This window comes from Talpa europaea (genome assembly GCF_964194135.1).
Source record: "Talpa europaea genome assembly, chromosome: 1".
Lineage (NCBI taxonomy): Eukaryota > Metazoa > Chordata > Mammalia > Eulipotyphla > Talpidae > Talpa > Talpa europaea.
In genome coordinates this window covers 100387466-100400270 of record NC_140073.1, presented here as the reverse complement: position 1 = coordinate 100400270, position 12805 = coordinate 100387466, and the positions used below count along the sequence as shown (strand labels likewise).

Here is a 12805-nt window from a genome sequence, read left to right as displayed (position 1 = left end):
AGCAAGCCATTTTCAGACTCATTCCAATAAGGCAAGGGCTATAACCCAGCCTCAGAATAATTTACATCTCTAAGGAAGAACTTGAAATGTTGCTGTATGTTGACTTTTTACCTATCTACTCAAAATCACAACGCATGCAGGGCAAGACTGAGCAGAAGGCAGAGGACTGAAATGAAAGGATGTGTTCTAATACCTGTATTTCCTAAACAGCCTTCATCTCTAGAGCTGGTAATGTGGTGTGAGCTTGGGCCTTGTCAATTTAGGGAAAGGTGTATCTCCTTGGTGGCCATTTTGCTCTGGGACCTATGACTCAATTGAGAGTGGCCAGACACCCCCTCACAATAGAAAGTCCCAGTTGAGTCATGAGATATTACTGTTTCCTGCTTAAGGCCAAGGATGATTAATTGTTGAAATACTCCAAGAATGCAGCTAGGAGCCGCCTTGGCACTGTCATCTCTCTCCTGGACTACTGAAGTGACCTCCCAGTTAACCTTCCCACTTTGCCCTCTCCCTATGCAGCTTCTGTTTGCCACACTGCATCTCATTTTAAAAATAGAAATCTGATCATAATACCTTTCCATTAAACCCACTAGTGACTTCCCACAAGCCCCAGAGTAAAGGCCAAAGTCCATGATGTAACAAAGCTGATCCTTTCTGAGCAAACACCCGAGGCCCAATTCTACTTCCACTTCCCATTTACCCCATCTTCTCACTCACCTCACACTCATTTTTTCACTGGTCATTTACATTTGCAGTTCTTTCTGCAAGAACAGCTCTTTTCGAAAACGTATATCTTTAATTTACCCATTTTTTACATGAAAAAGCCTTCATCGACCACCTTCTCTAAATTAATACCTTTCTGTCTCTTTCTCTCTCTCTCTCTCTCTCTCTCTCTCTCTCTCTCTCTCTCACACACACACACACACACACACAGAATCATTCTGTCTTCTTACCCTAATTTGGCATTTGGCTTTTTTTTTTTTTGTGGCACTTAATACGACATGAAAAGATATGTTTTATTGTATATTTGCATTCTGTTTGTCTCTCCCCACTAGAACAGAAGCTCCATGTCAAAGGAAACCTTTGTTAGTTCACTAATATATCCTCAGTATTTAATATATCCCCAGCACTTAATTTATCCCTAGTGCTTAATAAAGATGTGCTGCATGAATAAACTCATAAATTTCTATGAAGCACCTGAGGTTCAGATGCTGATGACTGATAGTTTTGGGAATTGAAAATAGTTTAAAGTAATATTTCTGCTTAATTTTCCTTCTTATCCATTCACAAATATGTATGCTACTATAGCAGTGCACCACAGTAAGTAAACAAGAAAATAAATAAATAAACACACCATTCAGCACACACTACTTCCTCTGACTCCAATATCAGCTGCGCACTTTCACATACACTAGACAGGAGGGCCCTTAATTTCTCTGAAGGTACTCGCGATATGACAGTTTCTAAAGAGAAGGCTGACAGAATACTTAACTTGACTTTGTATTTTTCTTTCTCCTAGATTTGTACACAATCAAAGGGAATGCCCACGGGACCCCGTGCATGTTCCCCTTCCAGTATAACCAGCAGTGGCATCACGAGTGCACTCGGGAAGGGCGGGAAGACCACTTGCTCTGGTGCGCCACCACAAGCCGATATGAGAGAGACGAGAAGTGGGGCTTTTGCCCAGATCCCAGTAAGAATCAGATCTATCCTCTTCCATATGTCATGAATGAATCAGAGATGATTAGAAAGTTATCTGTCTCTAAAGGAAAGCACAGGGACTGATACATTGAGGTCTGAATAAGCACTCTGATTCCATTTATCCAGATTTTGATTTCATGTTTGTTTTTGCCTTGAAAAGACAATCTTGGTGTTTATTCCTTTTTTCCTTCATGTTCAAAAGATGTTAATTAGTTGTTCTTCATTAAGCTCGGTGCATAAGGATGCTCTAACTGGAATCAAATTATAATACTCTGTGATCTCATTAATCCCAGCTTCTGGGCTGAATACTTCAAAAAAAAAAACCTGAATTTATATAAAACTCAGTTCTCCTTTTAATCCACTTACACTTGTGAGCTGCCTTAATTTCTCCACTACCAGACTGCTTGTCTTGTACACTGTCAAGGCATCATGTGGCACCTTGATGATCTCTCTAAAATCTCAGTTGCCCTCATTATTTCTCATCAATTTCTCATCCCTTCCCTGACTACTAGGGTTTTAGCCATCACCTCAAAATCTTTTTCTTTTCTTAACTTGATTTTCAAGATCTAGTGACAGCTGCAATGTTCTAGCTTTTTTCCAGTAAATACTTTATTATTTTATTTTTATTTAGCTAAGAAGTTTCTAATGTCTCTGAAGTGTTGGGGAATACATACATACATATATATATATATATATATATATATATATATATATATATATATATATATACCTTCCTCTTTTTATAGTCAGTTTCCTTCACCTTGGTTCCTGTGAGTCAGAGAACATGGCTTTTACCCTCTCTTCATCTTCCATGCCTATTTATCCTCCACATGTATAATAAAAGGCAACAAATGAATTTGAAACAAAAAAAAAATTGAAGAGATCAACTCTAAAGAATCCGACCAGTGAATAAGAAAGCTATAGGTTGTGAAATCAGACAGACCAAGTTTGAAGTTCTGCTTCCCCCCATTGATGAGATCTTGAGTTTCAGTTTCCTCATAATAAATGGAGTTGAAGGTACATACTAGGATTATTGGGAAGGTCCAATTAGATAGTAGATTTAAGACACTTAACAGAGTACCCAGCACATGGTCAGCATTCATCAGGATTAGCCATGGACATCAGCATCAGTGTCATCACTATCACATCATCATCAAATCTAACTTATCCTTTCAGAAAAAGAAAAATACCAGATGGTCTCACTTATAGGAGGAATGTAGAGGATCCAAATAAGGGATCAGGAAAAAGAAAGTAATTATAATAGAGTAAAAATCAAAATCAACAAGCAATTATAAACTAGAGACATTCTGCAGCAGGGGAGAAGGGAGTAGGATCAAAACAAGGGTGGGAAGAGCACAAGGGACCATGGTGATAGATCACGGGTGAATGGGTGGTGGGAATTTCATGGGGACTATAACCGAGGTGAAAATGCATGCATTGTACAAAAATGAAAAATTATGTAAAAAATATATAAAATTTAAAAATTTGACTTATCCTTTCAGCATGCATTTCTGTGTCATGACTACTTCTCTTTATTGTCTGTAAATAAACAGTAGGCTAGGCATAGTAGTGAACACTAAGAATATTAGGATTTAGAACCCTCTCCTCAAAGCCTTTGGCATCTAGATGTATAAATACATGGCAGAAAATGTAGACTATATTATATATGATGCTGTAGATCCACCCGGGGATAGGCTGGCCCTTGTCAGAGACACAGTATGCTCAGTTTGTGGGACCCCAGCATTGTATTTCTGACAAATGGTGTGGCTGATCCTGTTGCAGCTAATTCTTCATCAGACAATTGATAGAATTCATGTAATTCTATGCAACATGCATCTACACATAGATGATATTAAGACATTAGCAGTCAATATGATTTGGGCTATTGACCAAATTAAATAGAGAACTTAGTGTAGGCATTAGCAGTCCTGGAGGCCCATTGTTGCTATTAACTCCTTAACTGCTGGAATATGAGAAGGCAGGAGAGTTACAGGGCAGCAAGGAATATTTAAGGAGCTCAAAACAGCAGCTATTCACCAACCAGCAGGGAAATATTTCATTATTTAATAACTGTCAGATCATCACCCTTCTACATTTGAATCTAAATTATGTATGTGGATGTATATACATGTAACCCCTGCTTTCCTTGGATTCTGGAATCATATGTTACATTATTTGTCATCTTCTCTTTCCATTTCATCTCTAATAGATGTCATTATTAAAAATAAATAAGCTAATACTATTAAATTAACATGTATTTCACATGGCCCTAATACTAGGTACACTTTTGTAAATTACAATACTCTCTTTGCAGTTCTATGAGGAGCTCCGTCACCATCCTCTGTCACTTTTAGCCAATTACGGTTTCTCAGCCTGGGTTTTGTGGCACTAAGGGTTTTCGCTGCCCAGACTATCTATTTGTTCATCTTCCTACAGTTCAGAAGTTTCCTCTGCTTGACAACCTGCCAGATTCTAGCTCTCCTGACCTTTAGCACAACCAGCAGAGAGCATGTTTATTTGTATAGTGCTCAATTACAGTTCCAGTTTTCTTCCTTTCTTGTACTTTTAGTTCCTGGTGCCCAACATAACTCAAAATGACATGTTGAAGACTGAAATCTGAGCAACCTGATAGCTCTTTCCAAGGGGTCAACCAATGGACAGGACAGAGAGAAGTGAGCATAATAGAGACTCATACTTCTGTATCCCATCTTTATTACATGGAAACGTCTAATATTTCTTTTTATTTTCACTTTTTTTTTTTTAAAGATTTATTTATTTATTTATACAAGCACTGGGTATAGTCAGAAGCGCGGGAGGGTGAGAGAATTCATCAGAGCCAGAGCAGGGAGCAGAGCAGGCAGAAGGACCTAAGTACACTGCTGAGGGGAGCAGCGGGCGGCAGGAGGGGTCTGCGCGCCATGTGGGACCCGCCTCCGGTGGCCGGGGAGCAGCCGGGGATCGAACCAGCGCTGCAGAGGCTGTAGGCAGCTTCGCAACCCAGCGCTCAACGGCTGCGCCACTGGGGAGGCCCAAATGTCTAGTATTTCAATATAAAATGAAGCTGCTTTTTTTTAAGTTTGTGAGTGCACAAAATTTAAATTTAGTACAGATAAACACAAACATACTAACATTGAGGTATGTGACAAAAGAACTGTCACTATATATCCTCACTTGTAATAAAAAGAATATATAGGAGTCTTTTTGAGTTTGTTGAGAGGCAATTTTGGACGATGCTTGTTCTATCTGATTATATATTCCACAGCTAGTTCTATCTGATTATATGTTCATGCTTGGTTTAAAATATTTTTAGGATGCCAACCTCTGGAATGATCTGATTGCTTTTGTATGTGGCTATGTACCAATCTGGCATGGGGAGAGCAGCTCCTCCCATGAGGCTTGTCAGATAAAGCCTTGATAATTAACTCTAGTGAGAGCTAAAAATCAAATATCAGTTTCTGACCAGGAGTTGGACTCCTCACATAAGGACAGACTTGGAGGATAAGGGAGAAAGTGGGGTGTTAATTAAGACCTCAGGCTTCTGATCTGCATAGCTAAGTTTATACAGATTTGAAAGAGAAAAAGCAAACATTCAGCTTGAAGCATGTTCTATTTGAGTCAAACGGTTGGAAACATGGACTTGGCAAAAGATTTCTATATAGTTGAGCATTGGGAAAGGGATTTGGGGTGAGGGGGGATAAATAGTCCAGAGTGTGTATATAAAAGAAAGGAAAGGCACTCAGGGCCATCTCTTAAAACCTCAAGTCTTAATTTGAGTAAAGAAGAATGAAGCCACAAAGGAGACTAAGAAGGGGCAACCATGAAGTAAAAGGGTAGTCAGGCATGTAAAGTCAAAAAAAGTGAGTGTGTCAGCAAGGAGAAGCAGCCTCAATTTCCCAAATGCCACTAAAATTCTGATTTGACAAGGACTGAAAATATCCACTGGATTTCGCAACGTGTAGGTCACTGATGGTTTTAACAAGGACTACTCTATTTTCCAGATGAGTGGACAAAAAAAAAAGGGAAAAGAGCAGACAAGGGAAAACTTTCCAATTTATTCTATGAAGTCAATGTTACCTAGATACAAAAACCAAAAACATTACAAGAAAAGAAAACTAAAGACCAACGTTTCTTCTGCTGAAGAAGAAAAATCCCCCAACCAAATACTAACAAACAGAACTCAACAACATATAAAAGGAATTGTACGCCATGAACAAAATGAACTTACCCAAGAATGCAGGATTGGTTTAAAATCTGAAAATCGATTAATGTAATGCCCATATCAATAGGATAAAGGACAAAACAACATAATCATCTCAACAGATGCAGAAAAACATTTGACAAAATAGGCCCCTTTATGAAAAAAAAAGCCCTCAAAAATCTAGGAACGAGGGGAATTTCCTCAATCTAATACAGGACAGCTATGAAAATGCTAGTGAACATCCTTAGCGGTAAGGACTGAAACATTCCCCCTTAAGATTAGGAATAAGATGTGGATGTCAGCTCTCACTTCTATTCAACATTATACTGAAAGTTCTAGGCAGGGAAAGTAGATAAGAAAATTATATCAAAGGCATCCATAATGGAAAGGGAAGTAAAACTATCTTAATTTGAGTATGACATGGTTTTATATTATGCACACACACACACACATACACCCCTAAGGAATCCATTAAAAATCTACTACAACTAATAAATGCACTCAGTAGGCCACAGGATACAAGACCAATATACAAAAATCAGTTGTATTTTAATACAATAGCAATTAACAATTCAGAAATTAAATGAGGAAAATTCCATTTATAGTAGCATCAAAAAATAAAATACTTGGGAGAAAAATTAACAAAAGAAGTAAAAAACTTATACTCCAAAAACTATAAAACACATTTGAAAGAAATTAAAGAAGATATTTAAAAGTGGAAAGAGGGCCTCCCTGGTGGCACAGCAGGTTGAGCACAGTGCTGTGAAGCTGTCCGCAGCCTCTGCAGCGTGTGTTTGATTCCCGGCCCACCAGGGAGATACCCACATGGCGCAGCAGACCTCTCCTGTCTCGCCTGCTGCTCCCCTCAGCAGCATATTTCAGTTAGTCTGCCTGTTCTGTTCCCCACTCTGTCTCTGGTGAATCCTCTCACCCTCCCGCACCTCTGACCTATACCCCAGCTCTGGTATAAATAAAATCTTTTTTTAAAAAATGAAAATGGAAAGATCCCACGTTCATGGGATCAGAAGACTGCAAAAATGGCACTACTATAGCAATATCTATGGAAATTCTAGCCAGCCTCTTTGTTTAAATTGATTGGTTCATACTAAAGTTCATGTGGAATTTCCAAGCATCCAGAACAATTAAAATAACCATGAAAAAGAACAAAGTTGGAGAATTTATATTTTCCAACTTCAAAATTTGTGCATAATCAAGACAGTGTGTCAAATGGAATAATGGAATGGACCTGAGACACCAGCTTTCAATCTTGCATTTTCAGTTGCCTAGAGAGACAATACACGAAGAAGCAGAACTAAGAATACATAATTGCAACTCAAGCCCCACCCCCAGGCCAAGATGGGAGCCTGTGCTAAGTGGGGTTCCCAGGGGGTAATCTGAGGCAGACATGAACATGCCAAGGTATCTCAGGGAGTGCTCTGGAGATCAATACATATGGGAAGGAAGGAAGGAAGAGGGAAGAGAGCAGGAATGTTCAGAGGGAGCTTGATACAGACCTGATGACCCCTTGACTGACCCTATGAGGTGTTCACAGGTTGGATATGCCTCTAGTTGGGGTGAGTGGAGGGTTTATAGTCTTGCAATGACCTGTTATGGTTTGTTGGTTGCCCTTGGGTAGGGAGGGAGGGGAAAAAAGTCTAAACTAAGATGATCCTTGAAGGAGGCTTGACATTGAGAGTTATCTATTGGCATCTGGGGAAATAAGGCCTTCAGTTCTAAAGGGAAATCAGGTTAGCACATCCAAGCACTAAGTCCAGAATGGTACTTTCATTCCATCTGTTACCCTATAACTTTCAAACAAGATCCATGGAGTGACAAGCAACTGACTTAAAGATGTAGAGTGGGAACTTGTGTCTACCTGGATGGACATGCAAATCCTTATATTTTAGTTAAAAATTAGTTAGGGCCTCCCCTGGTGGTACAGCAGTTGACCACTGGGCTGTGAGGCTGCCCACAGCCTCTGCAGCACCGGTTAGATCCCTGGCCACCGGGCAAGGGTCCCACATGGTGCGCAGACCTCTCCTGCCATGCCTGCTGCCCCCCTCAGCAGTGTATTTTGTCAGTCTGCCTGTTCTGTTCCCCTCTCTGGCTCTGGTGAGTTCTCTCACCTTCCCACGCTTCTGACTGTACCCAGTGCTTGTATAAATAAATAAACAAATCTTTTTTAAAAAAATTACTTAAAACCAAATTTCAATGACAAATAAACTTAGCTTTTAAGAGAATGTGGACAGCTGTTGCAAACATTTGACTGGAAGTTTCCTTTTGATTAACCTTGAGAACTGGCACAGATAACACAAAACTAAAGGAGATCCAACAAACTGCAGTACAGACAAGTTCACCTGCAAGCCTCTCACTATAACTGTTTAAGGTATAGAATTCTGGGAAGTTACTACAAAGAAAAAAGATTGCATTTACATAGCGCATTCTATATCTTATTGAAAGTACAGGACAAACTTGGCAAAATTAGAATGAGGTCAACTGAAGTATCCTCCAGATCTTTTCTTACCATGCTCAAGGCTGTGACCTGGAGCTTACAATTAGATTCAACTGTCCAATCTTTCCCCATGGCAAGAGATAAGAACTCTCCTTCTAATGTCCTCTCACTTCATGTCTCCTGACATCCTACTATCTGATAGTGGCAAAAGTCTACTTACACCTACACTCCTTGGAAAAGTGCTTTAAACTTCTTTTTTAAGCCAGTGTTTCCCAGTGTTTGTTTTGTGCAACATAGGGCTTAGAATCAGGAATTTGTTTAAAATGTAGCTTCCTAATTCCACTCCAGATCTACTGATTCAGAATGTCTGTGATTGAGAACAAGGGATTGGTATTTTTCTTACTAGCTGACTAAAGGATTTTCAACACACTGAAATTTTGTAAGTTCTTGTTCCTCCCCCATGGCCTTGGTTGCCACACTGGGGCTCAACTGACGTCTGATAATATTTATTGCATTGCCTATCTCAGCAATGGCCTAGCATTTTAACTGAAGACAATCTACAAGAACTGAAAGTCAATGGAGAACTTTAACTCACCAGAGCAAGATGATTACTAAAAATTCCCTCCTCTCTTTCCCTTTCCTTTCCTTCAGGTTTACTTGGTGATAATCTTGTCTTCTGCCCTCCTTCACTCTTGGATTTTTCTGTAAATACCTGTGTCAGTCAGGAAACCCCATAGATAACGTTATATATGGAAACCGATAACTTTTGCTTAATTAACTCAGTTCTGGACCAGACATGACATTGCAACCAGACATAAAAACAAAGTTTCCGTATTCCCAAGGAAACCAGCTAAATATTAAGGGGAAAAAAAAATCAAAACAGAAAAGATCTCCTTGTCAAATATGTTTGAAACAATCTGGATTTAAATCTAGCAATTTCTTTACTATAGAATATCTCAGAGCTCTTAATATGCTAAAATGAATTTCCCGGTAGAAGCTATATATGCATTATGTCCCAGATTTTCTTAGGAGACCCCTGAAGTTGAATTACTCTCTATTCCATTTTGGGAAAGACTGTTCTAGTTTTGAGTACATCACCTACCCATCATTTGTGCTCTTGCTACAGCATGGCTCACATTTTCTATATTTGAAATTCTTTGGTTGAGTTTGATTTCAGGTAACTCTACTGTCTGCTTAATTCATGTATGGTTTGATTTTAAATTTTAGCAAAAACACCCAAACTAGGTCATCATTTTCTGTTGTTTCAATAAACTTCAGATTCAGAGCCACAGTTCATACTTTGTTAAATTTACTTTTAAGCATACTTAGCACAATCCTTGGACAATGTTTTACACATGCATTTTGCTTCTTTTCATTTTCTTAAACTAAATATCAATGTTCCAATAAATAAATAAATAAATAAATAAATATCAATGTTCCTGTTCTCAATGTTTATTTGAAAATGTGTTCATTATAGACCTATATTCCTACTGTGTCCCTTTTATGCCATCTAGAATTTGGTTTGGGGGGTGGGGAAAGCCTTTTAAAACAACACTTATACCTCTCTCAAATAAACATTTCCATTCATACAGTTTTCAGAATAAAGTTGTAAATGACTAGTTTTGAAGGAAATGAATGTTATATTCACGAATCTTTCATTTCTGTTTTCTTCTCCAAAAATTGGTTTCTATTATTTTCCCAGAAATGATCAGAGCTTCTTTAATGATCATTTCTTGAATTTCCTTTAAATTTTGAAAGAGTTTAACAATTTAGTTCCAATGGGATGTCAATATGGATTTCATCATAGAGAGCTAATCAGGAACAGATAAGGCTCTGAGGCTTTAGAGGCTGCAAGTTAGAATCATTTCATTCAAATTCATCTTAGAAATGTATTGCTTTAGAGATAAAATGCAATTATAGTTAATGTTTTAATGGGTTTTGTTTCCAGCATCTGCAGAGGTGGGTTGTGATGCTGTATGGGAGAAGGACCTCAACACACACATTTGCTACCAATTCAACCTACTTTCATCTCTGTCCTGGAGTGAGGCACATTCTTCATGCCAGATGCAAGGTGGTGCTTTACTAAGTATTGCAGATGAGACTGAAGAAAATTTCATAAGGAGTAAGTAGGTGGAAGATACACACTAATATTGATACAATTAAAATTACTTTTGTTAATAGTCCATGCATGCAAAGGTGTATTCTGGAAGAAATGTTTCTTAAAAATATTGTTCTCTTATTAAAAAGCTATGGATGCTTAATAAAAATCTGGGCTACTCACACTCAGAAGTTTGACCTAAGTACTGAGTCCCTGTCAGGTCTTCCTTATTTTCTCCACCATGGTGAAGAGAAGTTGAGTTCCCAGAAAGGAACCCAGGAGAGTTTGCACCTCCAGCAAGTGGATCCTGTAGACTGTTAAACTCAAGTATGAATTCTTGTGATTCTGGCGATCTTCATCACCTGATGTCTATTAATAAATAATTAAATCATTTATTAATTAAACATAATCTTACCCTATCACTCACTGCATGCAGGTACATAGTAGGTATTGTGGTGGATGCCAAAGAACTTAAAATTTAGTTGGAAAAGCAAAAGCAAATGCTTGTTAACTAATAATGTAAGACAATGATGTAAGATGTCAAAAGAGTTATGTTCATGAGTTGGATCTTGGGTATCATCTGTCAGTAAATTCTGCTCTTACTTCTCCTTTATAGATTAAATGTATTTGTAAGTGTGTATATACAGCTTTTCAAAGTGTTTTGGAAAAATATGAAAATGTCACAAAATTACTCACTTTCATTAAAAGTGTCTGACATCTTTTTTAAATTTTATTATATCAATACATGTAGTACATGTTTATTCTAGGAAAAAATAAATTTCAAATATATAGAAAGTAAAACAAAAGACCTCTCATAACTCCACATTCAGAAATAACCATGTTTTTCTGCAAAAACATATAAATGCATGCATACATATTAGTTATGGACAGGGACACTGAATAAAAAACTGGGGTGGCTGTTATACCACAGCTAGGACCAGAGACCAAAGAGCTTTGATCCCACCTCTGCGACCTAACAGGACTACACAGGCAAGCAATTTAACCTCTGTGTTTCAATTTCTTTTTCTATCCAATGGAAATCATAATGCCTACATGTCATAGTACAGATGAAGTCTTAGAAAAGTGCCTGGCATACTTAACAAATAGTGTGTGTTAACCATTGAATAGCAAATATACACACAGTTTATCTCATTTACTTGCAAATAATGATCATCTGTCCCTGTCTATCAGTAAAGATCTATATCAATATTTTTAATGGTAGTGTAGTGTTATGGGTTAGCAACAATATATTTTTTAATCCCCTATTACTAGGTATTGATAGACAGATAAAATTGTTTTTTATTCATTTTAACCATCCCTGCATATACCTTTATGCATAGATCCCCATTTATTTCTCTATGAGTTTGTACACATGTGTCCACTGGTTGGAAAAGGAACCACATGTTAAGGCTTTGAAAGTTATTAATACCTTCCTGAAGGATTGTAACAAATGTGTGAACAGTGCATGCCTGCCCCTCTGTCCGTAGATATGCATTAAGTGGGAAATTATTATTGAAACTGATTTGAGTTAGTCTCATTGCAGGAAAATACTCATTTCAAAAATCATTATTGGCCTTTACTGGTTTTTATAGGAAATTTTGCGTACCTTTTGTGAATGACAATTGTCACCTATCTTGACTGCTGGGATTTCTAATAAAGGGCTTGGACTGACATCAAATTCAAATAAAGAAATAAGATACACCAGGGATTGGCATTTAAATATAATTCTATAATTACACTTCAGGAGTTGTTTAGGAAAGCAGAAGTCATAAAGACAGAAGCTTGTTCTGACCTAGGTAATTTTTAATGAGAATAGTTTAAAATTTCCTACTAATCATTAGTGATTATTACCTATGATATAAGGAATTGTTTAAGCTGTCACAAATGCCAAGAAATGGCCAAAAGAATTAAGATTTGAGTTTGTTATCACAGAATTGTGAGCCAGTTTAATTACAAAGTAAGACTCTTTTTGTAAATTAAGAGATTACAGATTGCACAATGATTTTTATGTGTATTGCTGAAACAATTGCATGGAGAATATGAAAATAACTCTGCTAAGAATAATTTGTGTTTTAATTAGACTATTTAAAAAATATCACTTTTACTTACCTGAATACAAAATGGAGAGGTTCTTCTATCTTACTGGTCTACCTCCCCTTCGTCCTCTGTCACCATGATTGCGATTACATGATTTAATCAAAGAGTGCTTTATTTTTTTAAAGTACTAATCAAGTCAACATTGAGAAAAGATTCCATGTTAATGCCACAGAAACTTGCAAGGACAAGATCCATAAATATTATGTGATTTCTGGAGTCTCAAAATTATAAAGTACTTTTTCTCTTTTCTTCAGCACGT

At 37.5% G+C, this 12805-nt stretch overlaps 1 protein-coding gene across 1 annotated transcript in view; it reads left to right on the top strand.

Annotated features, from left to right (window-relative positions):
• PLA2R1 (phospholipase A2 receptor 1) overlaps positions 1-12805 on the top strand; it is a gene marked incomplete at both ends in the record, with an annotated part of 97699 nt that overhangs the window by 16555 nt on the left and 68339 nt on the right. Inside the window, 2 exons of the mRNA XM_084255074.1 lie at positions 1520-1693; positions 10300-10473. Of these exons, the coding sequence (XP_084111200.1) occupies positions 1520-1693; positions 10300-10473 (348 nt within the window). The remainder of the gene's footprint in view (positions 1-1519; positions 1694-10299; positions 10474-12805) is intronic.